Genomic DNA, 27,686 nt, shown 5'->3' with positions numbered 1-27,686 from the left:
AGTTGGATGGCATTGCCAGTATGGCAGAATAAAACCAACCACATGATATTTTATGGAATTCTGTGCCTATAGGGAATGTCAGGAATTTCTCAAATAACATGGCAATAAGGGGAAATCAGCCCTGTCAGCTAAAGCTGGCACTGACAGATATTTTTCTCAAATTTCTTACTCTGCTCAGTCTGTGAACTGACGCACATCTGCGCACGAGACTGGTGCATTATTCCTGAATCACCCATCTGGGAATTCTGGAAACCCACGAACAACCCAATCTACAAACAACCTTCAAAATCGTGGATAATCACTGGCTTCCCTGTGTTCGCTTTGAACACACTGGCTGGAGCTGCCTGCGTGCGTAAAAACGCGCCGTCCAATCCAGGCGCACTGACTCCAATCCATAAAAAACGAAGCCCCTACAAACGACAGCTTGCAGAGACCTCCGATCTCACCTCGCTCAGCACAGGCGCGCGGCTGTGCACGAGGCTGTTTACTTCAGCGCGCGCATGGAAAGGAGCAGCAATTGAGAGCTGCACTAATCGCGCGCTGGAGCGAGTCGAGGGCTGGAAACTCAGTTAAGCGTTAACGGGGATGCGCGGAGAGCGCGCAGGAGATGGAGAGCGCGGAAGTTTCCCTGTGTTTGATCTTGTGTTGTTTTCCAGTGCGCTCGCTTGCATTGCATTAGCGCGGATGTGAGCGCGAGGGAGCGGACGGCGTGATGCAGCAGAGTCCAAGCGTCCAGCTCGCGAGCGTTGGACTCAACGGCAGCCTCGCGTTCAACAGGACTTTTGGCCAGTTGAACCAGTCGTGGAGCGACGCGCCGGACCTCGCTGACCTGGACAAGGGCAACTTCGTGGCGGACGGCTCGGCCGTGCTGAGGATCCTCATCTCTGTGGTGTACTCGGTGGTGTGCGCACTGGGCTTGGTGGGCAACGTGCTCGTGCTCTACCTGATGAAGTCGCGGCGCGCGTGGAAGAAGTCCTCCATCAACCTGTTCGTAACCAGCCTGGCCGTGACGGACTTCCAGTTCGTGCTGACGCTGCCCTTCTGGGCCGTGGAGAACGCGCTGGACTTCGCGTGGCCCTTCGGCAAGGCCATGTGCAAGATCGTGTCGTACGTGACGGCGGCCAACATGTACGCGAGCGTCTTTTTCCTCACAGCCATGAGCGTGGCGCGCTACCGTACCGTGGCATCGGCGCTGGAGAACCGGCGGCGGCGGACGCGCGTGCGCATCCCCGCGCAATGCCTCAGCGCCGCCGTGTGGGCGAGCGCGAGCGCGGCCGCGCTGCCCCACGCGATCTTCTCCACCACGGCGGCCGTGAGCGGCGACGAGCTGTGCCTGCTGCGCTTCCCGGACCGCAGCGGCGACGCACAGTTCTGGCTGGGCCTCTACCACGCGCAGAAGGTGCTGCTGGGCTTCCTCATCCCCTTCGCCATCATCTCCGTGTGCTACCTGCTGCTGCTGCGCTTCGTCACCAGCAAACACTCCAACAGCTCGAGCGCCAAGAGGCGCTCCAAGGTCACCAAGTCCGTGACCATCGTTGTGCTGTCCTTCTTCCTGTGCTGGCTGCCCAACCAGGCGCTGACCGCCTGGGGCATCCTCATCAAGTTGAACGCCGTGCACTTCAGCTACGAGTATTACACCACGCAGGTGTACGTGTTCCCCGTCACCGTGTGCCTGGCGCACTCCAACAGCTGCCTCAACCCCATCCTGTACTGCCTGATGAGGAGAGAGTTCCGCAAGGCCCTCAAGAGGCTCTTCTGGCAAATGGCATCCCCTACGGTGACCACCATGCGCCCCTTCACGGCGTCCACGAAGCCTGAGCATGAGGAGCAGGGAGCCGCGCTGGCCGTGCCCCGAGCCCCCGAACCCAGCCTCATCTTCTATCCACCTGGCGTGGTCATTTATAACGGCAGGAATGACCTCCTCCCCAACAGCACGTGAGAAATGAATGCTCCTGAAAGGTCCTTGGCTTGGGACGTGTGGTTCTTAGTGCAGAACGTTGACACTGAACTTTTTGGAAAGTGAAAGTGGTTTCTTTTGGCATTGCTCCAGTTCTTTGTTGGCACTAGGACACCATGGATGCTCAGTGGACACAGGGGTGATCTTAATCAGTTAATTTATTTACTTTTTAATTGACTTATTTATATACAAATGAAGGCACTAGCCACCCTCTTACTTTTTCAGCCTGAAGGATCAGAGTGCTGGCCAAGAACAGGCAATGCAAGAAAGGTTCTTTAAGCAAAAGAACCTCTTTTGTCTCCATAAAGAACCATGTCTGTAATAGAGATTTGAGAGTGTGAGGAATCTTCTTAATGTTTACTTGATGTCATTTTTTTATTTTACATATTTAAAGGCTCTTCTCACTCACTCATCTCTACGACAAAATGGTTCTTTAAAAGCAACACTATGTCATATAAATGTCACCTAAAAAGAGCAGCTTCAAAATCACTGTAACGCTCCACTGACTTGAAGGTAAAAGGGAGAATAGCGTTGCCGTCGTTGCTTCTCCAGGCTCAGCATGCTGCTAACTGCAGTATGGAACTTTGTTAAAGCTGGTTGATCAGTCATCCGTCTAAAATCCTGTAATATTACTCCACCATCTCAGTCCACATACTTCTGTCACTCTCGGTCATGGTTCTGTATCTCTCAGCTCGTCCAAACAAACGTGTCCTTTAGTAATGGCTTAAAGTGCAAATTACACTTCCTGAAGAAATGCCAGTTTTCCATAGTGTTGCTTTAATCAGTGCAGAGCACCGCCATTGAACGTCTAACCCTGTGTTCGTCCAAGCACAGTTGAGACGTTTTTAGGAAAGCAAAAGAGAGATATCTATGGCACTGTTCAAACCCTTTGTTTGCACTGGACAGCACACATTCTCTGTGGTCTCCTATTTGTTTGTTTCTTTATTTACAAATTAATTCAATAACCACTCTCTTATGTTTTTGGCTTGACGATTCAGAGGGATGTCCAGGAACAGTCAGTGTCTCTAAACTCCATAATTGTGGTTCTATAATGAGCCGTGTGTAAAAGAGATGTGTGAGGGCAAGGATTAATGTGCCTTCACTTGATGAAAAGGTTCATACTCAAATATTTCTATTTACAAATAATGGTTAAAAAATGTGGTCTTTTATGTCAACGCTCAAAGAATCCTTTGTAGCACCTTAATTTTTGACTGCAAGGGACTGCCTGATATGGCATTAAACGGTAGTATCGGCTGCCTTGTTAGTTAGTCTTGGGAGGCAGCAGGTGTTTCATAAATTGGGGGAATAAAGGCAGCCTACTTAGGCAGTACTTCAAGACAAGAAGACATGTAAATAAAGTCATGTCTGAGTCCCCCCCAGTGCGTAACTACTGGGGTGTAGGCAAGGGGCAATTACACTGCGGCCCCTAAAGTCTTATTTGGGTCTCTCATGTGACTACTTACACAATTGTACACCTCACAGCCCACACCTCAACAGTTAGCTTCCATCTGCACTCTTCACAATGCATCTCATCCACGGTAACCTTGTTCAGGCAGACCATTCACAGCCTGCGACACGATGTAATCCCATTCAAATAATGTAGCAAAATATGTATTTTATCAAAATATGTACATTGCATATTGTACACTATACACTGTATACATGTACATTGTATTTGACCAGTGGTGTGCCAGATATAATATTCAGTAATATTGTGATCCAAATACAGTCATATGCAAAAATGACATATTTTAATTTTCTAAATTAAAAACAAAAAGTACAAATCCTTTGCAGAGAGCATATTGTAATGCACACCATCTGTTTATTTACCTAATTTAACATATTCTTAATTGAAATTAAAATAGGTTATTGCACATTTTATATGCTATGATTTATGAAATGTAAAACAAAAACATTAATAGAAAATGCCATATTTATTTTTTTTCATCACATAGGATGCATTGACATATTTTCACCTAGAAGATCTCCAAAAAATGTCATCCGAACTGAGGTGTCCAAACTTTTGCACATGACTGCAGATAGTCTGATGTAAACTTTGAGATTCATCTTAAATGCCAGTAAGTCTCAATTCATTGGGGCTCATTAGGTCCTATTTAAAAATCAGGTCCAGCTTCTAAACAAAACACTACCTGCTGTGGCGCCACCATCTGGCCAATTTGTGAAGGCAGCATAGTTGTCTGGGTATACCACAACCTTGTGCATCCACGAACAGTGGGGAATGACTATTTTGCCACCAGTAAGTAATTACTTAGTAGTTGTTGATATAATATAGCCAGGGCACACTATGTGTCCAAATGTTTGTGGACACCCCTTCTAATAAATGCATTCAGCTAATAAAACCTGCATGCACACACACACTCAGCTTGTCCAGCCCCAGGAAAGACGTAAAGCCCAACCCCCCATTTTTCTAGAAGAACCTTCACACAGCACCTAAAATCTCAAACCTTTTTTTTTTTCAGCATTGAAAGCAAACCCAACATGAGTGCTGCCTCTGAGTAGGCCGTGCCTTTTCCCCTTTCAGCCACTGACTGGAGTTTTAAGAGACATCACACAGTGTGAGCAATGCAATGTCTTGGATATATGATTGATATGTGATTGATCAAGGTCAACGATGCCATTGGTTTACTAGTGGCTGAGAAGTAAGTGGACAAATACTTCAGCACTGAATGTGGCAGTGACTTGCTGCCATAAAGAATGACTGTTTCTCTAAACTTGCTCCTCACTACTGGCATTTATGGCCAGCCTAGCTGAGACTGTATGGAACGATTTTAAAAGCATTTTCAAACCAGGACTCCCTCCGCCTCCACTGTTTTCTGCTGTTGGCAGAAGGTCTTATTTTTGATGACCTTTTTTTACTGAATGTAATGGCAGGGTGTAACTGTAGAAAGCAAGCAACTGAATTTTTTTGGACTAAGCCAAGCAGATCAGCTCAAGTTATTCGTTTCTATTTCACAGACGACAAATCACATGTACAGCGTGTTTATGTGCAACATTGTGTCGTCAAGTGGGAGTAATCAATATGTTCTGCTTTATTATGAACTCAAACTAGAGAACAATGCTTGCATTTAGATCAGTGTATGTCAAAGTCAAAACACATTTGTCCTTTATGAGTGAGGGAACAAAGAACCCTCAAAAACTATAAAAAAATTGAAATAAAGCAAATTCACTGAAAGGATTCACTTTATTATTCCACGGTTGTTGGCCTCCATTCATATTAGCACCACCTAGAAACCTGAATTTCAGCTCGATTTCAAAGATTTGGAGTATCATAGGATCTCCTTCACATGGGAATCTGCTCAGACTGCAAGCCCAACAGAGGGGGCTAAACATGCATGACCTTTCTAGTTGATGAACTCCTTTTGAATTATACGCAATTGCTTTGTCAGGCCCAGCAAATGCCAAGCCTGTTCTTTTAAATATGGCGTAAGGGTCCCTTGCCTGAGACTGCTGAGATCACCAGACTGCATCATCTGAACAAGGCATGCACACATAGCAGTGCGACGCTGCTAGTGGATGAGTCCCAGCCATGAACTTCTGAAAATGACTGTTTTCAAACAAAAGAGGCCATCAGAAAAAGGTAACTGTTATATGTAGATTTGCCAGTCTGACCGGGTTTAATCCACGTGTCTGATGAAGACAGCGATGAAGAGGCAGCCAATGAGGGACATGGTCGATGCAGACAGAACCACCACTACTACACTGCCAGCCAGGTTGACCAGAGCACCAAGTCCGGCTCCCACTATGATTTGAGCAAGCTGTACCATGCATGTAAGGGCAGCACAGTCCACCCCTGTGCCACGGCCCTGGGCGGATGGGTCTTCCTTGCCCTGTTTTTTTTGGTCCTGTGGCAGGAGAGAGAGTACAGAAGCAGATATTAATTAGCTATAAGACATGAATATGTGTACAACATGTTGCACAAAATTTCATAATACTAAAATAATAAAAAGGCTAATAGAAATGCTTCAAACTGACATGGAATAAAATCTCTGTTAGTAAGGTTTTTAATCTTCTCCTGTAAAGTTGCAATTTTGCAATATGCATCAGCCGTAACATTATCACATTCTGATATGAAAAACAATAATTATCCTAATCTACAGTGGCATCTGTCATGGGGTGGATATATTAGGCAGCGAGTGAACAGTCAGTTTTTGAAGGTGATGTGTGGGAAGCAGGAAAAATGAGCCAGCATAAGAATCTGAGCCACTCTGACAAGAACCAAACTGTGATGGCTGGATGACTGGGTCAGAACATCTCCAAAACATCAGGCAGGTCTTGTGGGGGTTTTTTATGGTATGCAGTGGTCAGTAAGGACAACCAGTGAACCGGCAACAGTTTCCAGTTTCCAGTTTTCGCCTGCAGTTTCCTTCAGGGTTAATAAAGTGCTATCTAATCTTATCTTACAGGGTCGTGGGGGCCTAAAGGCTCATTGATGCGTCCATTGAAGCCCCACCTCACAACATACAGGACTTAAAGGATCTGCTGCTAATGTCTTGGGGCCAGATATTTTTGAGTGGTGGTCCACTCACAAGCTAGAATTGCCCACTGAAGTTTAAAAACCATATGTACTGTGCCTGATACACTCCTACCAGCAATAAACACACTAACAAGCCATGTCTACTGATGTGTTAATAGACCTGCAAGGCAGATGGACCTCAAAGTGGCCAGCGAGTGGAAGGACAAGTGCAGAGTTTTTAATAAAGCAGTTGTATTGTATATTTTTTATATAACTTGCATTCAGAACATATCAATTGACACCCAGACCCTAAAACTGTGCAGCAACTGTAAGCATGTCAGACAATGCTTCACATAATAAGTAAATATATGCATAGACTCTCAAGCACAGGTGTTCTTTAGAAATTTTATGTAACCGTCCAGTTAGTGCTCTGCTCAATAATTTGGAGCTAATTAGAACAATGCACACATGTGCTCTTGGTGCCAGCAGCTGTTCACCGAGCGGAGATAGGAAAGCATTTACCAAGTGTTGCTATAAGCATAATTCATTACCAACATCATAGACAGCTGCTACTTCGGAGGCCTGGGTGTTTTTTGGGTGGTGCATTTCTTGTTTAGGGCTTTTTTTTGTCTTAAAAGTCTTTAGTGCTGTTCGTCTGGAACGGCCCTGGAGGGCCCTGGAGGGCCCGTGTCCATCATAGTTTGGTGATTATCCCACTCAAGAACACCTGGATCAAATAGTCTTAATTACTCTTAAAAATATAGGTGCTACAAATAGCCATTGAGCAATGCCAAAAGAATCGTGCTTGTAAAAGAAAGCACACTTTCACACATTTTTTAACATACATGTTTCATTTTGGAACCAAAAATGGTTCTTCAATGGCATCGCTCAACCAAACAATGAATTATTATTATTATTATAAATATGTGGCACATTTTTAAGAGTATAGTAGGTGTGTTTGAACAAAGGAAATCCCTTAAACGTGCTGGACTCTGCATCTGAAGGACTTGTTCTAGGACGAAATGTGGAAGCAAAAAATGGATGTTTGCTGAGGTTCATAATCAATCAGTCTCAACTTTTGTCAACACTTCAAGTGTTAAAGTGTTAATCAGTCAGAGTCCCGGGGGTTGATATATTGTGATTCTTCATTCACAGCCTTTCCAATTAATCCTGTAAAAGCCCCACCACTGGCAAGACATCGTCATTAAGCGGAAGGAAATTTGAGAGGGTGCCTCTGATAAATAGTGTCATTTGGTCTTGGAATAAGTATCGTCAAAGTGGATTTGACAAAGAGATGGAGTGAAATTTTCAGCAAGAACTAAAATCAACAGCACATTGGGTCCAGGAACAGTATTTCAATCTGTCATGCCCAAAGTTACGGTTAGATATATCACATACTGATGACAAACGGCTCCACAACGGAAACCATGTTGCTCAATTTTTAGATGCCCATGACAGAATATAATCTCTGTCATGCAAAAACCTTTTGTTTTTGCTATTTTTTATATGTTTTGATATAACCAGGAATCTGGCAGTTGTTTTCTTTTAGTTTTTATTTTATCAAGATTTCATGGTGAATGGACAACTAGAAATGAACCAAAATTACATAAAAATAAAATTATTCTAGACGGACTTCCTTTCGAATGTTAAGAAGGCCTTTTCCTTCTTCTGTAAAGTTGCCATTTTGGAGATACAAGGCTTTGTCCGACAACACGCATCCTTATTTTGCAGAGATTTCAGTAATGAAGATCTCCTATGGGCCCCTAGAGTTATGGAGTGTAATTCAAGCATGTGGACTGAGGCGTTACACAGTTTTCCTGAGAGGTCTCCACCAAATTACATAGTGCAGTAAAAGTGTTCCGGCTCGAAACTTTTTAAAATCAGTGCAGCACTAGAATGCTTCAAAGATGTTATTTTAAGGTATAATTGCTATAAAATGTGTTCTAATGCCAATAATTATTTCTGATTGTTCTATTTTCTTTTCAGTGAACCAGACCTGCTTGAACGAAAGGTGAAGCAGTCTCAGCTTATGTGAGACAAAGATCATTGGGAATGAAATAAATACTCTCTACATGAGCAGCTTCACTGCACTTGAGTGCAGCACACTAAAAACAAGAGCAGCACACTTTAAAAAAAAAAAAAGTAGCACTTAAAACCTGTTTCTAGGGCAGCACCCACTAGAGCTCCAGGTATCATAACATTACAAAATTGCAGTCTGTAGAGTCTCTTTTGTGTTGTTTCATTTTGCACTGTATTAACTAACTTAATTACTTTTATTTCTACTGTGCGTTATAGAATTCTTGCCATATTATGAGAGTAAAATGAGTCATATCCTGTTGCTGGCACACTTATCAGCACACATTATGAAACTCATTTTCCTCACAAAAGAAAGAAGGACAATTCACAGAAGATACAGTACAATGACAGAAGCCAAGAGATGTAGGATGTGATTTAATGCTGCAGTGAATCAGACTGGGCAAGTTCAGCTCTTTGTTCTGGTGGAAACTGATACTGACCTCCTCCTGCTTGTGGTACTCTGAGATGAGGTTGAACGGGATGGTGTAAAGGGTGCTGGACATCACGCCAAAGACGCTACACAGGGACAGAGTGGAGATGATGTTTGGATACAGGCCGATGAGACTGGTGCCCAGACCAAAGACAAAGTAGCCCATGAAGTAGAGTCCCTTAAGGCCAATGTAGGGTAAGAGCAGTCTCTGCACATCTGATTGGACATGGAACAAATTATGCAGTAAAGTGTTAAATAAGATACACAATAATAGCCTTCCTACACCCATTGTCCATGTGATCAGCTCTATTTACCACATAGGAGCACTTTGTAGTTCTCTAATTACAGACTGTAGTCGGTCTGTTCATATGACTCTTTTCACTCTGTTCTTCAATGGTCAGGACCCCACAGGACCACCACAACGCAGGTGCAGTGACACTGACATGTTGGTGGTGTGTTAGTGTGTGTTCTGCTGGTACAAGCGGATCAGACACAGCAGTGCTGATGGAGTTTTTAAACATTGTGTCCACTCACTGTCCACTCTATTAGACACTCCTACCCATTTGGTCCACCTTGTAGATGTAAAGTCAGAGACAGAGGCTCATCCGTTGCTGCACAGTCTGTCTTGATCCTCTAGTTCTTTATCAGTTGTCACAGAATGCTGCTCAACCACCATTCTCTGGTTGGTGGATTATTCTTATCCCAGCAGTGATGCTGATGTGCTTAAAAACTCCAGCAGTACTGCTGTGTCTGATCCACAGCACAACACACACTAATACACCACCACAATGTCAGTGTCACTGCAGTGCTGAGAGTGACCCACCACCCTGATAATACCTGCTCTGTAGTGGTCCTGTGGGTTCCTGACCATTGAAGAATGTGAAAAGACCAAGTATGCAGAGAAACAGATGGACTTCAGTCTGTAATTATTTGTGTGCTTGTTTAACATACTGATCAACAAACAATAAAGCCCTCATGCACATTTCACAAAGATGAGTAGACATGACAATAACAGGACATGAAATAATAATCAACACTGGCAGACAGCAGGGTGGAAATGGTTTCTGTTAGATGATTTCTATTAGACGCTCTCAAAGGATATGACAAAAAATAATCATACTTTGTTAACATATTGATATGTCAGCTGTAAATTCGCTCCCAATGTTCACTGGGTCCTCTGATATATCATTAAGTACTGCTACAAGCAAACGTACACTCCTGCACAGCTATTTAATGACACGGGTGGAGATGCATCCAGTCACAATGTCACTCACAACTCAATGTCAAAACAGCTAACATGCAGCTCTAATCTAAACTTTATCTGGTCTGAGGGACCAGCCTTTATCATGTAAACACCTTTATCATGACTTAAACACCTGTTGCTTTCTTTCTATTTAAACTATTTAAAAAGCCTGCAATTGAAATGACACAGTTTTTGATATTGTGGAGGGGTAGTTGGGACAAAATGTATGTGCATTGAAACTCAAAAACACTGACAAAACTGATTCTGGGCTCATCTAGTGGCAAACTGAAACATGACAAAACGTCCTTAGAGGTCTATGGATCAGGGTTTTAGGCAGGCGTTGAGGCTAAATGAACTAAATTAAAGTGTCAGTGGAAATTCTTTATTGATCGGCCTTATGTTTGGTTGAAAACATGGGCCAGTACTAATAATAGCCCTCAGCAATCTGCTCCTTAGTAATAAATATTAATTGTCCCCTCTCAGTCCCCTCTCAGCTATTTTGATTTATTCAGTCATTTTATAGTGACAGGTCTTTCATTCTCTTCTCACCACAGAATGTGTACTGTCTACCTATGATCACTCACCCACAGTTACTATGGATGCATCACGAAACCATAATTTCTAAAAAGGTACAAGGATAAGGTACACACAAGTCTGTACAGTAATACTCACAGGAATAGAGGGCAGAGGACACAGCATTAATGCAGAGCCCCCAGCAGCCCACTTCTACCCCCCTCTCATAGGTGGCATAAGCGGTGGTGTTGTGAGCAGCATATGGGTTCCCCTTATACACAATCTGTATAGTGGAACACACAGACATACCAGCAAAACCCCAAGTTGAAACATGGCATCAATCATGCAAGCAACACTGAACTATCATTCAGTAAAAAGGCACACAAACAAGAGCCGGCAGCAGGAGAGAATGCTGAGTAAACAGGTAAGAACCTTTCAACAGGAGACCCAGCAGTGATAACACAATCAGACAGTTTACTCACAGCCAAAGCATAAAGTTTTTTTATTCTGCCTCGGCAAGGTGAAAGAGGACTGCTGGGCCAGGCACCTGATAATAGCTTATGGATCACCCACTCTGCTGTGAGCAGCATGGGTTGTTTTCGTGTCTCTGATGCACCACTGAGAAACAGAAATCTTCATTCCCCACCACACAAACTGCCTTAACATTCTCACCGTCCATAACGTAGGGTACACCACGCATGAAGTTCTGGAGAAACCAGACGCCTCGGATGGAAGTTCTTCATCAGCTATGCAAGCAATGATTCGCAAATCAATTGATATTCAAATTTCAAGCTGCTTACAGCTGAGCACTGCAAAGAGCTCCAAAGTTTTAAATATGGAGATACGCTTCATTGTCCTTTAGTTTCTTAGCTTCATTGCTGCCATAGCAACAGGTGGCAATTTTAACAGTGAGTACACTCATTTGTTATTTACCATAAAATACACTGAAGTCAAAAGTTCTCAAAAATATGGTTTAGCACTTTTTAAACACTTTTGTCCACTGTGGAGTTGATTGCATCTCTGGCAGGAGGTGATGAGTAATCATACCTGACAATTTAGAGCCAGAAAGTTCAGTGGTCGTGCTGGTAAAACTGAAATGTACCACATTCTGATTGGTGGTTTGCAATGGTATCATCAATGAAATGATTATAATTGTACCCAGTGTAACCACTGCTGTTTGTTGCTATGGCACCAAATAAAAGGAAAGAAACAGGAAGCTTATCCTCACATTCAGAACTTGAGAAGAGCATCATTTACTACAGCTTTAAAACACTTGCACAGCTGAGGTAGGACTTTCACACCTTTTCTCAAGAAATTGCTTCCTAAATTACATTTTTCATTATTTTTTCCATTACATACCTACATTACATTACATTATTTACTAATGTACATAGACTCAGCACACCATCACTTTGGGCCTGTAATGAAGTGGGGGAGGCGGGTACTAATAAACACTTTGTAGGCCTGCCTTTTGCATGGCCATAGCAACTGACGGTCATCTGAAGGTTTCGTCATCAGCATACTATTTTCATTGTTCTGCCCAACAGGCTGAATTATTCAGGCATCATTCCACCATCTATCTAAATTGAACGTCAATCAGTGAGCTGTTCAAAAACTCCCAACGTCAAAATAATTGATCTGTCAGTGTGACTCACAAGTAATGATGTATTTTCATTGCTGATTAAATTAATTTTGGAGGCTGTTCAATAAATTAAGATGAACAGTATGTAAATCAAACAATAAACAGCATGCCTTATTTTGTACATTCATTCCACTTCAGCATTTCTATTTTCAAATTCAAAGATTCAATTACAGCTATAAATGCAGTTCCATATGAAGAGACTACTAATACTAACCTGCCCCATGAAGTCAGTGAAGAACAGCATGTTGCAGAGGAAAGCAGTCCAGCCCAGCAGGTGACTCACACACAGGTAACGGTAATGGGTAGGCATGTTAATCATGGCTGACAATAAGGATTTTAGAGTCATCCTCTTCCGTACCTTCAGTGCGCACGCACACGCGCACACACACACACACACACACACACACACACACACACACACACACACACACACACACATACAAACAAACAAATTAAGAAAGAAAGAAATTAAGATTCCTTAAGCAGATTATTCACACATAAACCATCAGAGAAGGAACTCCAGCCAAAAAAAAGGTAAAGCTGTACTTTGGTACAAGACTGGGCAAAGAAATGAACATCACCATATTTGGAATTTTTTAAACATGTTGGGGTGCACAAAATGCAGCATGTGAAAAGTGAGACCAGCAAAAAAACTATAAAAACTATGAATACAACTTACTTTGAAATGAAACATTTATACTTAAGAAGTAACAGGAAGGATTATTTAAAGTATTAGTAATAACATCATTGTATAATGTATATTGGGCTCACATTCACTTAAGTCAGTACACACAGGTTATTGTGATTTACAGCCTCAATAACGCCAGTTATAATAAAAAAATATATATATTATATTAATAAATTTGTTTTTTTATTTCATAAAAGATTATACTTTCATTTGGATAAAGTGATAACCTATTCTGATTGGACATACATAGCCCTATTTAAAAAAAAATATTCACATGATTTATCACTTACCACAGTAAGTGGTAAGTGCAGTAAATCAGCCTAGGCATGTTTGATATCTGCTGTGTGCTTCTTTACATCGTTAACCAACACTGAACTTCACAGGACTCTCATCTGGGTAAAATCACATTACACTCCTCAGTTACTTGCTTTAAAAGGCTACATCAACAAGTTGTAAAAAACTATGTAGTAAATATATATGAATAGATTAACACTTAAGCTAAACCTGGAAGCAAATCATCACCCCCATACCATCTCACTATACTCTTCCACTGTCAAACTGGACTGCAGTGTGTGGGCTGATACCCCCTATTCCATTTATTCTCAAAAAGGCTGCTACAACATTTAGCTTAGTAAAAAGTTTCATTTGTTTTTTCTAGACAAATGTAGGTCACACCATGTTCTAAACTACAAGAAATTGGTGGCAGCCCAAGTCTAGTATCTGGTAGCAACTTTAGTCTAGCATATCTCCTTCTAAACTAAATAAGGAAGCTTCAGCTACCAAGCATGTCTTGGCTGATGGAATGCATCCGGGGTCAGTGATAAATCATGTTAATTAGATTTTTTGCTGAACTCCCCCCTAAACTTTAAGGCCTTTCAGTTCAGCTGTGACGCTGATTTAAAACCAGAGAGAAGAAGAGCACTCTTTACACTGCTATGGCTAGTTGTACAAGATTCTGTTCTGATTTGACTGCACAATGCATTTAGTGACAGCACACATGATGCGGCTGGGCAGGAGCAAATGTGTTTGTTTACAGAGGCAATTATGAAAGGCTCTGTGGAACCATTAAGAGATGAGCACATTTATTTAAACTAGTGCTGCAAGCTGTGATAAATAAGGCTAAGGAAGCATCCGTCCACAGTCCATTACCACGGATCTTCATGGCTTCTTCCGCCTCCGCAAGTGTTTAAAAATTCAATCCAATGAGGCAGAAATGATGGAAGCCTATCTAAACCAATTACCTGGTCATGGAAGCAAAGAAAGAGGCCTACTAAAAAGAAGGCTTCGTTATAGAGGGAGATCACTGAGAGAGAATACTGTAAGATATTTTTAGGATGAATTCTCTTACTACTTGCTTCCCTTGACGTTTGATACAGTCCTCATGCTCTCTCAATGAATGAACGGGAAAATGCTCTCTCCTTTCTAGCAAAACACGCAGTCAATTATTTTAGTTATATCTGGCCTGCTGTTTACTTTTACTACCAGTTATTTTTCTAGTCAGAGAAATACTAAGGCAGGATCATGTTTCAGTTTCTAATGATGAGTCTCACCTACTATGAAATAAAACGCCCTGTCACGCAGCAAGGTCAGCCCTCCACTGATATGAATATATATTGCCTTGTCTATGTGATGTGACACAGAACAATGAATGCAGAGATATTAGACAGTTTGTTGGATGAGTGAAGGTCTGAGAGTGTTTACACACTACATACTTACGTATAAAAGTCTACACTCTTTAGCGCACCATTATAGGCCTGTCATGATCATTACGTTATCGACTTATCGTTCAATATGTAGACAATCATTTTTGCTGACCTGTTTTGTCTATTGTGTTTACTTAGTATATTTACTTAGCGTGTCAATTTTGTTTAAACAAAGTGGTTTAATTTTTATGTTTTATTTAGGATATTGCTCACTAAATGGTGTCATTGCAATATTTTACTTTATCATATTAACATTTTATCATTGGAATGAAATGATTTTAAATTGATAATAATATTGTTTATTGCAATTATTTTTGGGACAATATATTGTCCAAAAAATGGTTATCATGACACGCCTATGCCATTACCCTGCTGAAAATTACAGCTCAAGGCCAGCTTTTGCTGGTAGCTGGTTTCGAATTGTCTAAGCTGGTATTTGATGGTCAAGGTGGTTGAAAAGCTGGTAATCGAAAACATACCCTTTGCTGGTAAGCTAGCTGGTTTACCAGCTCCTAACCAGCACAGTGTATGTTGCATTTTGCAATCAACATCAACATTTTGATCATGTTTGGTCATGCTGGTTTGGAGGTTGGTCAGGCTTGGTAAGGCTGGCCATGCATGGTCAACCAGTTAGGTCATGCTGGTCGCCCAGCACGGTTAAGCTTCGGCATACATGGTCTTGTTGGGTTATATTGGTTTGGGGGTCAACCAGCTTGGTCATGTTGGTCATGCTGGTCGACCAGCATAGTCAAGCTTGGTCATATTGGTTGTCTACCATGGTCAGGTTGATCATGCTTATATACAAGCTTTATAAATCTTGACTAACGCGCCTTAAAGCTGAAATTATGAACTCAGGTTGTTGTGTCTCACTCTGTCTTGGACAAATGCCACTAAATATCAATATAAACCTAATCGCCTATTCCCCACTGCAGATGACCAAGGGTTTAACCCTTTTCTATAAAAGTGCAGTGTTCAGGTATCTACAGTCTTCTCTGTATGTACTGTATTCTTCTCTGTTTCATCTTCCTTCTCATTCTAAACATAACCACAGCCTTCTGTGCTGATCATGTTGTGAAAAGCACCAGTCGCTAGATGCTGAACAGGCTGCAGAGGAGCTCATGTGGTAGTCTCCAGGACAGATGGCCTATTGTGTGATGGTAAGCAGGCAGTTAATCATTGAAGGACTCTGAGAAAGATCGCAGAAATAACAGGATTGCTGTGAAATGTCAGATTATTCACCCTCAATCCATACATTTCCTGAATAAGTCATTAAAAAAAGCTTAGCATTCAGTAACTGAAAATATAGCAAGGAAAAGGGACTGTATGTGCTGGAAAAGGTGAATCCATTCATCATTTTAACAGATCCTAAGCATTGCAGTAGAGTTTGCACAGGTTTGCTCTACAATAACTTGAGGCTCGGTGCTAAATTCTTGGAGAGCTCTCAGCAGCTGCATCAGAGCACAGACAGCAGCGGTTCATATGACTCACTGGCATGACCAATTCCGGGGCTTAAGAGGCATGGCTGTGGTTTTGTCAAGAGCATGTCTGATTGTGGTAATTCAGGCAGAAGGCTGTCCAATGAAGCAGACCACTGCAATTAGACATATTTTTTTACATGGCAAAGCAACTTTACAAAGTACAATAATGCATTTCATTAACACACTCTTGTGCTGCACAAGAAGAGTGCTAATGGCAAGTTCCAGCCAGGATCTCGTCTGAAATGTCTGAAATTGTTGCTTTCTAAACTTTTGCAATGACTAACACAGCATAGTTATTACGAATTCGATATAAGACACCAAAACAACATCAAATAATTGCATGCTTTATTTTGCCCCTAATGAGGAACGGCTGACTTAGACCAAAAAGGCCATCTCATGACAAATCACAGAGCCTAGATTCCAGCAAAAAGACAAAATTGCTAAAATGAGGAGGTAAACAAGGGGTGAATTGTTGGAGGACAAGAATAACATGCAGCTGGAAAGAAACTGGGAAAGGCACACAGGTTGACAGGCAGGGAGCAGGGTGGACAAGATAACTGACCTCTTTGCTGGGCTGCTTGGCGCTGGATGTGACCGCGTTGGCCTCACTGAGGGCAGAAAAAGAGCGAGGTCGGATCTCAGGTGTGGGCACCGGTTCCTTGGGCAAGGCCCCATAGCCGGTGCCGTTAGAAGCCACAATGAGCGGTGCGGTTGGGGAAGTGGACTCGAAGAAGTGCTGCTTCTTTAGAGGGTTTTCAGGGATGCTAAAGAGATGCACAGTGAGGAAGAAGCTCCAGGTCAGTGCTGAGAAGAAATAGATGACCTGGTACTCAGAGCCCAGCAAGACTCCAAGAGCGGAGTGGCCCCAGTCCATTGCGCCAATCAGGTAACCAAATGCTCCGCCCAAACCTGCGGGGTAAAATGACACAGGCTTTCAAAGAGCTGATAGTAAATCCTGAAATTTGCACTGATTACTATAAATGTACTGGTTTCAAACAGCTGCTGCAACCTTTTCATCTGTTAGAGACACTCTACATTCATTCACTCATTCATTTACATCTGCTTCATTCTTCTGCAGGAAATCAAATGTATATAAGTAACGTATCAGTAATTAGTACTGTATATCTTCTGTATAAGTTCACCCTAACTAACCGTTCTAAGCTTTCTGTATAACTTAATAGAACAAACGACATCAATCATCTTGGACCAGAACCTGATGCAACCCAGTGAAATATGTTTTTTGGAGCAAAACTGTTTCCTTTTAAAGGCAAGATTTCAGAACAACAAAGCAGTAGCCTCAGAACGGAAATCTCCAAACAGCTGAAGAAAAGAAGCTGAGCATAAGGTTTAGAGGGTGAGCTCAGAACACAAGAACCAACAACAGTAAACGATTTCAGGAAGAACATGCTGAGGATCTGACCATGACACTGGTCAACGATAGCTGAAACGGCAAATGCAGATTCTAACAGCTTCATATGTGATCCACTACTGTTCCAGCTTTCAGCATGTTCTCCTCAACAGTGTCTTAACTAAGTTAGGTAGACTTCCTGTCCTGGAAGTCCTGGAAATGTTATATGAAACTAAAAAATTAATATATTGTACACAGCATGGCTTCAGATTACATCATATTAGACTGTGTTCATGAAATAAGATATTTAACAAGGTATTTATTTTATTACATGCAGAAATCATCACAAGAACCAGTTTCATCACTTTCACTGGTATAATTCATAAACTTCAAGCTGAATTTCACTGGTATAATTTATAAAGCTGAAGCACATTCGGAAAGCTGCTCATCTTGATTTTTCCACTCCACTCAGTTATACTTTGATCAAATGATCAATAAAAAATTAAACATCAAATCTTGGCTAAACTAAACATGGCTAAATGGCTGGAAAGACAATTTGTATTGCTTATCCTTTTGATCTTTCATTCAAATATTACAAAAACTACAATTACAATAATTACAGTGAAGAAAACATAATAAGGGAAAATAAACCTTATCATACATCAAATATTTTTCTAATATCTGATTATAGACTTTGTCAAGCCCAGAAGAATCTTTAAGGATCACAGTTTGAAAAGCACAGATCTTACAGTCAGAATGCCTCCTAATCTTCAATCAGACGGCACCTTCATAGCTGTAAGTTGTTTGGGAGGGTTGCCAGCAGCAAGTCTCTGCTGCCAAAGCCCAACAAACTCAAGCTCCTTCAGTTTGCCAGATATTCCTGGAACTTCAGTGGGATCATGTTCTATGGTCAGATGAGGATACAGATCTCTTTAAGTGTTTGGCATAGAGGCACTGTAATGTACCTCATAGTATCTCAAAGTGAAAAATGGTGGTGGATCTGTACTGGTCAACTTGTTTTGATACATGGGACTCATGAAGTGCCAGTGAAGCCTAAACAGCCTAAACATCTTCCAGCAGGACAATGATCCGAACCACATCAACACAAAAATCAAGGTTTTGCCATGACAATTCCTGTGCCCTGATATACACCCCATAGAAAAACTATGGCATGACCTTAAAAGAAGAGTCCTCAAGTGTGAACAAGGAATGATGATTATTCGACTGAGTGTTTTGCTCATGTAAAATTGGTGTTCCAATATTTGTGGAGGGCACTGTACTAAAATTAAATTAAAATGACCATTTCATCACATTGTGACCTTTACAATCTCATAATGTGCAAAAGATTATAATAAGATAGAAACCAAACAATCCTCCCACGTACACACACTCCCACACACACATAGCCTGGAGCTGCAGTACGGCCTGATCATGTGCCTGTGCAGCTCTCAGCTTCAACCCATGATTTCAGCACATGACTGAGCCTGGGCTGGATTAGAGCACTCTGAGCACGCTCACACCAACCTGTGCCTGCTTCCTGTAAAGCCACACTCACACATGGTTTTACACTAATCATCATTACACATTTCGAGTTTAAACACCAGTTTAAACACCTTAACTGAGGCAAAGTTGGCAACTGAGGCCACTTGAACATAAAAGTGGCAAAAAGGTTCTTTGGTTTGATGCCATGGAACAAAAACAATCCTTAAGGAACCTTTCAAAAAGTTTCTTTAAAGGAATACTTTTTCTCCAACCAAATCTCTATTTCCTGATTTGGGAAATCAGTAAATCACTTGTAAAAATAATGGGGCTTTAAATGGCTCTTTGAGGGATGCCACAGAAGAACCATAATAGTGATGGAGATGTGTAAGTGTAGAGGCCTTTGAAAGGTCTTTACACACTCCATATCTATCTCTATCTCCATCACAAACATGGTTCTTTATGGAACCATGTTTGTGACGTTTCTTTTATGGCACTGCTCAAAAGTGCTCATTTGATGCACCATTATTTTAAAGCGTGTACCTTGGACAATTGTGTCCACACATTTTCCTGCACTTAGTAAAAGATCAGAAAACTTGTTGAGCAATGTTTTAAGGTCAAATGGGTTTCCCTTTTATGAATAAGAACAATATCAATGCTGACAATACTGTATATTCTACTTAACCATACGCCACAGATATAGCAGACATGGATTAAGCTTAAAAAAGCTTGAACTATTGAAAATTGAAAGCACATCCACCCACCCACTGAAGGATTTTTCACTTTTAGCATCTTTAGTTTTTTAGCAATGTAGTTTGGGATGGTTGTCAGTATCTGGATGTGGGACTATTACAGTGATCACCTTTCATTGAGTCTGTTTTTCTGCACTCTAGACAATTTTGCTCTCCATCATCCCTCCTTTAATAGTGAGTCCTGCATCACCAGTGAGCTATGTAATATTAAGTATAGTGAGTAAGCACCACATATGGGGTCTCATCCTAAATTGAGTATTTCTTTGGATTCTTGCAAATGAGGCTGGATTAACACATCATACCTTTTTGTCTGCTTGTTTTTGCCTTCTTAAAATTCAAAGTGAGCTCATCACCCAAACATTTATCTATTTTTAAGAGGGGGCTCAGGCCTCTACCTGGAGATGATGAAACACTGAGAAACCAGGACGAGTGCCTCGGGTTTGAAGTTCAACGTGTAAACTGCACTGGACATTAAGATTTAGGAAACGAGCAGGTGCTTCCTGCACGTGGTTTCCAAACCTCCTGGCTGATGTTAGCGCTGCATAATCCCACTAGAGGGTCTGCTGCCGCCATTCACATGGTGAGCTGCTAGATTGGTTACGTCAGCAAGATGCCAAGGGCAACGTGCAGAAGTCTTAGGCAGAAAGATAAAGCACTTCATCTCAGCAGTAACTCTTTTTTTCCCCCTGTAAACCGCATCATAATATTAAAATAAATACAAACAAACACAGTAATACGATTAAAATCAGCACTAATTATGAGGAATGAAGTTCTTTAAATGTATTGGTTAGAAACGTAATGCAATTAGAAGAACACAGGTTTGGTGGCTGACTTCTCTGTGAACTCCAGCCACTAGATTAGTTCAAAAGCAGCTAACGTGATTTACTTTAATAAAGGCCTGATTAGATAAACAAGGTATTTGATGGTAAGTGCAAGCGCTGCTCCTCATTGAGAAGAGGCCTGGGAATGGTAAAGATACACTATGTGTCAAAATGTCTGTGAACACCATTTCTAATTTTTGCCAGCTTGTGTAGTTTCTGTAGAGTAGAAGTATTGCCAATAGAATAGGACTATCTGGAGCAGATAAACATTAACATATTGGCACCATGTCTGATGCTAGGTATGGGCTAGAGAAGTATAAAGCCCCCTAGCATTGGGCTGTGGAGCTCTCTGGAATGATGGTGCTCTATCCAATGCTTTTGAGAGGAGTTGGGAAGTTGGGGATGAGGTGGGGTGGTGATCATCCTACATCCTGACCTCACTAACAATCTTGTTGCAGAATGCAATCAAATCCTCACAGCAGTGTTCCAAAATCTAGAAGAAAGTCTTCTCTGGAAGGTAGAGACTTGTTAATTACTCCAACAAAAGGAGGATAAACTCTTGATTTCAGGAAAAAAAAACATGAATGAGTAGGCATGCCAATACTTTTGTCCATATACTGAATAACGCTCCAATAAAAATGCAATGCTCAAATTATTATTTGCATTATAGTATTATATTTATTCTAATATTAGCATTTGCTGAACAATTAAACACACACTGCCCAGATAAACAGACATGGGCTGAAGACAAGTGTGTTTGCTGTTATTTCAGGATTACATACAACCTCAAATGTTCTATTGTTTTTATACAACAGTTTGGAAAATGAATAAAGTAAGAAATTATTGTATTTCATTAGTTTTATTAGTTTTTTTTAGCTACGTTACTTCTTGATTTATTAAAGCAGCAGAACACAAGAGAGAGTGTGTTGTCATGGAATAACACGATGATGAAGCTGAAGGCGAATGTCATATTTCTCACAGTCATGCTGTTATTTCACAATAACACACAACCTCAAGTGTTCTGTTGCTTTAATACAAAAGGTTGGAAAATAAATAAGGTTAGAAATAAATCATTTTAGCCGTGAAAGAACCATTTAATATGTTTTAATGTTGGCATTTCCTTCCACCAAATTATCGTCCCTTAACGAGCTGCGTGTTGCTTGGTCACAGCAACAAACTTCACTCACTTACTGGACAGCCTGTTGTTCCTTCTCCAGCTCCTTACATGGATTATCTAATTAAACTCATAGTTTAATTGAATTAGATGTTCTTGTCTTAATAGTTTCGTTTCTGGTCATTCTTGCTGACATTTGCTAGAAAGCACAGCTGTGATGAAGTTGTATTTATGTTATTTCACGATTATACACAACCTTGAGTGTTCCATTGCTTTAAAACTGTGGTACTGAAAATAAATAAAGTAAAAAATAAATCATTTGAGCTGTGAATGAACCATTTAATATGATCTATTGTTAGAATTTCCTATAAGGGAAATTATCACCCCTTAACAAGCAGCTTGTTGCTGTGCCACAGGAACGAACACTACCCACTGCACAGCCTGTTGTTCCTTCTCCAGCTCCTTACATAGACCAATTCTTTTCTTTTTTTTCTCTCTGTTTCTTTTGTTGTTTTTGTGTATTCTTGTTTTAATCCTCTTACGTTGTGTTTTAGGTTGCTTGCTTTCTTTGCTCAGGGCATTTCAGTTACTTCTTGGTTCATTAGCAAGCACTATACGATTTATAGCAACAGTGTTCTGCGGCGGGATACAGTGTTTGGGGCGAAAAACGTGCTGTTATGGTGAAATAACACGGTTAGAATGCTTCTGAACCAATCAGCTCACGTGGCTGGAACTAACTGTTGTATAATGAAGAAGAAACCTAGTACATGTCGAGCAAAGTACAGCATCCAAACAACACAGGAATTTCAAAGGCTGCAAAAGCGTACTAACAAAGGAATCATATATACGAAAAAAAAGAAAAGCTGCAGGAGTAGGAATAAAGAAAAGAAAGGTGGGTCAGACCCAGCTCCCGGGTGTTTCGCTGTTTTGGTATGTGTTGACATGACTGAGTCAGATGCAGTTTAAGATTCTATTTGTATCCTTATGTCTTTGTTTCTGAATGCGTTTTTTATAAGTGTTCTGAAATCAAAGCCCTGTCTAGGTGAGGAAATAAGACCCCAGTTATTTTTACATTGTGGAAGAAAGACTAGTGCATTAGTTACCATTAGATACCAAGGCTTCAATGACTGCAGATCTCCAAAATGCTGTGAAATCATTATAATTTCACAACACTATATGGACAAAAGTATTGGGACACCAGCTGATTTACTGTTTCTTCCTAAATCAAGAGTAAGACTGTCTCTACTGTCCAGTGAAGAAGGTTTTCAATTAGATTTTGGAGCATTTCTGTGAGGATTTGATTGCATTTAGTGACAAATGTGTTAGTAAGATCAGGATGTTGGATGATCACCACCCAACCTCATCCCAAAAGTATTGAATGGAGCACCAAAATGTCATAGAACCCAATTCCACTGCTCCACTGCTCAATGCTGGAGGACCTTATACCCTTATAGTCCACGCCTGGTATTAGGCAGGTATTAGATATGAGTCCAACAGGTTCATGATTCTCTGCTATATCTCCTATTATGTTGGTATTACTTCTTTACAGAGACTAGACAAAGTGTGTGTGTGTGTGCATTTGCACTTCTGTGTCAGCAAATAGCTTGAAGTAGTCGAATGCATTCATTAGAAGGGGTGTCCACAAACATTTGGACATGTGTAGCTTTACCTTGTGTGTTTTGGGAAACCAACCCTTGGTGTAACAGGCTGGTATTTTCCACATGACTGCACTGAAGCACCTCCTCTTACCAGTAAGCAGGGCATGATAGTGAAGGCCTCTCTCCTTGTCCTGGTGGGAGCAGACATCGAACAGGTAGGCTTTCACAGGCCCGTCTATGAAGTCTGCTGCAAAGTCAAACAGCACCACTCCGAACATGACCACTACTATGGACCAGGTCCTCTTTACGCCCCTGTGCCGCACTATGGCTGTAAGAACAACACATTCAAAACTTCAGGTTCAACAGAGCTTTTTTTTTTAAGACAAATCAGACAGGCTAGAAGCTTGGACTCTCAATTATGTAAACACCTTTTAGCGTTTTACTCATTCCTTGCCTAAACAGATAAGTACAAAGTTGCTTCTTTTAATTAAATACAAATTTGCCGGATTTTTTGGGGGGTTAAAAATAGACCATATCTATCCCCTTGAAGGCTTTGAATAAAACCTTAAAAGAAAAACCCTACTGCCAGAAAATGATGTAACACCTAATGCTCCGTGGGTATTCGGCCAATTAGGGCTTAGGTAGAGAACGGTACAGAACAAATAATGAGCAGAGAAATACAACAAAACTAGAAAACCAAAATAATCAGTATTCAAATTATTCACATTTCATTAACGACTGAGCCCATTTGCACTGACTGACTAATGTCTGTAGTGCTAATTAGCTTAGCATAAAGTAGGAAGCTTAGAACTTTTCCACTGACAAGAACATGATGGCCAAAGTCAGAGCAACTTTTTTGAGTGGCAGTGCTAAAATAGAAAATAGAAAAATGTATTTTGTGGAACATTGTGACATTATTACACTGTGGGGAGCTATGGTTAATCACGTCTCTAATGAGAATACATTGTGTAAAATTTTTACACAGGATTACAGCCAGTAAATTAGCTGCAAATAAGCCAGCTCATCACCTAATTGCTAATTACTAATTATCAGGGGCTTCAAATTATTCTTTGAAGGATGCCATATAATCTTTTGAAAGAAAAAACACTTTTGTGAAGAACCATAATTTTGAAAATGTGTAAAAACTGTAAGAAAAACATATCCTTGATTGTAAAATAACCTTTTATAAATCTACAACAACCTTCACTTGATGTAAAGGTTCGTCACACTCACACATCTCTATTATAAACACGGTTCATTTTGGAACCAAAAGTAGATCTTCTGTAGTATTACTCAAAGAACCATCAAAAAAAATTCCTAACAACTTTCACATCACATTTCACACAGTGAGGCACTGAATTTATTGGATTCAAATCATTTTCATATTTCCTTCCAATTATTTAGTATTTAGTATCGCCCCACCTGAAACCACTGTGTCTCCATTGAGAAACATGGTGATGCCCACCAGCATCATAATCCCCAGTGACAGAATATAGGGTCTCCTGCGGCCCCATGGTGAGCGGCAATAGTCACTGGCTGAGCCGATGACCGGCTGGAGGATGAAGCCCAGCACGGGGCTGATGAGCCACACCAGGCTGTACATGCTCCGAGGAAGTCCCACACTGAGCAGCACAGGCGTGACAAATGCTGCCTCCACAGCGTAGCAGAATTCCCTTCCAAACATGACCATTCCATGCATGATAAGTCTGCCTCGCGACCTTTTTGGAGGCTCCACAGCGCTGAACACGGCCGACTCCACAGAGTCCACAAAGTCCCCTTTAGTTCTGCAGTCCATCGAGTAGGGCTCCATGGCCGTGATGTGGTTGCCCGGTTCGGGGAACCTGGCAGGCTTTTCCTCGCTCAGTAGAGTCATGGCTCACACTGGTGACCACCACTCAGAAACCTGCTCCCACTAATCTTTACTGCATAGCTGAGCAAATGGTGCGCGAAAGGAGCGCTTGAGTAGCCCTCAAGATTTGATCTGAACTGAGGAGAGAGAGAAGGTGGTTGCCTGATCTGGATGAATGAAAAAAAAAAGCCTCTATTTTCCTCCCCTTGTGTTGCAAAAGGCCTCCAGCAAGTTGTAAACACGTGACAAAGATTAGGGGTTGAGAAGCTTCTCTCCCGTTGCTCTTTTTGCTTCACAGAGAATTCCTAGCTTGGCATGAAACTGTTGTTGGCAAAAGGACGGTGGTTGTGAGCTGAGCTGGTGCACGAAATTACAGTAATTATTTACGAGCACATGTTTCTTGTTTTCTTTTTTGCTTTAATTCTTTTTGGGAACCTTCTAGGTAACACTGGCTTAACTTCTCCAAGCTGACTACTCACAAGGCCTCTTTTGTGGTTTCCCACTGCAGTGGGCTGTCCACTTTTTGCTCTATCAAATGATGTAACATGTGATCTACAGGGAGTGCTCAAGCTTTAAAGGGGGGTAGGGGGAGCATTCTAGCACTGAGTGAAAGGCATGCTACAATGCCGCCACTACAACCTTTTCCTTCCACTGTAAAAAAAAAAAAAAAAAAAAAACTTTTCTTCCTAACTCACATCTTTTAGTTCTGCATCTCAGTTTGGTCAAAAACACAAGTCAAAAACATTAGTAAATGAGCTGCAGCTAAAATTCCTAAGATATTTTGTAGGGTTTTTAGTCTGTGTTTGTGCCCCTCAGTTTGTTCATTGTTTTTAGCTTTTGACAGTGGAGCACTGAGCCCCTGCGAAGATTTAAACTAATGGGACCCTATCTTACACCCAGCACAAGGCGCAACGCGATGCTAATTGCTATGTTACACCCCGCCTGCATCATTTAAATAGCAACGTGGGTGTGGTGGTCTCGAAATGAGGTGTGTTCAGGCAAATTTGTGGCAATGCGCCAAAGTCAGACCACACCTAGCTCTTAAAGTGAATAGTAAATTACACAGTGATTGGTTTACTGCATGTTATGCCCGAAACACACCCATGATTAATTTAGAGACTTAGTTCATACCTTTTGTGCATTTCTAGCTGTGCAAGGTGTACTTTCCCTGTTGCTACAATACGTTAATACGAAGACACACCGACACGCCCTAAATCAAGCTGAAGATCTTCTTACCCCTGATGAGCAGCAGTTAGACTGTTGTGCCACTTGAGAGATGTGAAACTACACTACATAAAAACCCAGTTCTGAGTAAATATACCTTTCTGTTATGTCTTGAACACAGAAATGAACATGGCTTGCTCAACTGTCTGACTGCCTGCTTGTTGAGACAGGAGACCATCAGTAGAAATCCCATCAACACCACAACCCTTCATGATCAGACTCTGCGAATAGACAGTCCTAACCCTGCTCAACTCAAATATGCATTGTTAACTAAACTGAGATGCAGAACTAAGAAATGTTAGTTAGAATTTAATTCAAACGTAAAAAAAGGATTCATAATCGGTTAATCGGATCAATTTAATTTTAGGGTGGACTGACTATTTTTCGTTACAGATTATGCAGTATATTCCTGAGCCAAGTCTATACATTTCAGAATTGTTTGCGAGTTCACACGTGGATACACATCCCCCTAGTGCACTCACATTCGTCATGGGATACTGCAAAGAGATCATGTGAGACACACAATTTCACTGACGTCTCATGGTACACCACCCACCACAGTCAGACTTAACCTGCAGAGGCCAGGCCACAGCTCCACGCAGAACCCGTCAGATGGTCAAAGCTATTCAGATTAAAATGTCACATTCCTCACATATCTCTCTACATGGACACGGGTCTTTTCTATGCCCTGAAGCATTAAATTGGGCTGATTATGAAATGTACTTAACAGAGGTTCACATTCATGTTCACTATTATTTGAGCTCATTATAGTGTACAGCAGCTGACTTCAGCAGCTATATTCTGATGAAGTCAGTGGTGGTGCAGCATACATATGTTGGGAACAGAAACAGCATTACAAATCCCATAGGTCTAAAGCTGTTTGGGAAATAAGCTCAGAGAATTTCAGTCCTAAAACACTCACTAAATTGTACCGCATACTCATTCTACAGCATTTTACATAGGCAAGGGAAATGAACCTATACAGACCAAGGTCTCATTTAGAGTGAGTTTTGTGGAACATAGAATAAAATATGTTCTTACACTTCATAGTAATTACAGTTTTACAATAGCAATTAATTAATAAAAATAAAAATACAAACCAAACTAAAAGCAATAAAACTAATTTAACATGAAATAAAACTGAAATTAAACAAAATGAATAAAAACATCTCATATACTGTGTTAGTTATTGTAGTTTACATTGTTCAACTGATTAACCAGGTTTTGCATGAAAGAGAAATGCAACAATTCTTTAGATGGGAATGAAATCAACGTATGGTGCTTCTTTCACAAGATA

General features: G+C 41.2%; 2 protein-coding genes across 2 annotated transcripts; one reads left to right on the top strand and one right to left on the bottom strand.

Moving 5' to 3' along the window:
• Positions 1–448: 448 nt before the first annotated feature.
• rxfp3 (relaxin family peptide receptor 3) lies at positions 449–5,150 on the top strand. Its single transcript, XM_072662086.1, has one exon. It carries the CDS (start codon positions 713–715, stop codon positions 1,937–1,939), a length of 1,227 nt encoding a protein of 408 aa, XP_072518187.1. The 5' UTR covers positions 449–712; the 3' UTR covers positions 1,940–5,150.
• A 355-nt stretch (positions 5,151–5,505) lies between these two features.
• On the bottom strand, positions 5,506–25,961 carry slc45a2 (solute carrier family 45 member 2). The gene is made up of 7 exons (XM_072662085.1): positions 24,739–25,961; positions 23,468–23,644; positions 16,767–17,113; positions 12,550–12,693; positions 10,853–10,976; positions 8,948–9,153; positions 5,506–5,820 (listed from the first exon to the last, which is right to left on the bottom strand). The coding sequence occupies exons 1-7, from the start codon at positions 25,187–25,189 to the stop codon at positions 5,593–5,595; spliced, it is 1,677 nt and encodes a 558-aa protein (XP_072518186.1). The 5' UTR covers positions 25,190–25,961; the 3' UTR covers positions 5,506–5,592.
• Between the last annotated feature and the right edge of the window lie 1,725 nt (positions 25,962–27,686).

This window comes from Salminus brasiliensis, chromosome 18 (genome assembly GCF_030463535.1).
Source record: "Salminus brasiliensis chromosome 18, fSalBra1.hap2, whole genome shotgun sequence".
Lineage (NCBI taxonomy): Eukaryota > Metazoa > Chordata > Actinopteri > Characiformes > Bryconidae > Salminus > Salminus brasiliensis.
Note: the sequence above shows the minus strand (reverse complement) of the source record. Positions and strands in the feature narration are given on the sequence as shown.

What these genes read in the sequence shown, in the direction of transcription:
- rxfp3 (XM_072662086.1), top strand. Translation starts at nt 713, where the DNA reads ATGCAGCAGAGTCCAAGCGTCCAGCTCGCGAGCGTTGGACTCAACGGC.
- slc45a2 (XM_072662085.1), bottom strand. Translation starts at nt 25,189, where the DNA reads ATGACTCTACTGAGCGAGGAAAAGCCTGCCAGGTTCCCCGAACCGGGC. An exon ending in CCAAGCAGCCCAGCAAAGAG is followed by an intron (nt 12,694 to 16,766) that starts GTCAGTTATCTT and finishes TGCGCACTGAAG; the next exon opens with GTACGGAAGAGGATGACTCT. An exon ending in AGTACCACAAGCAGGAGGAG is followed by an intron (nt 5,821 to 8,947) that starts GTCAGTATCAGT and finishes CTCCTGCCACAG; the next exon opens with GACCAAAAAAAACAGGGCAA.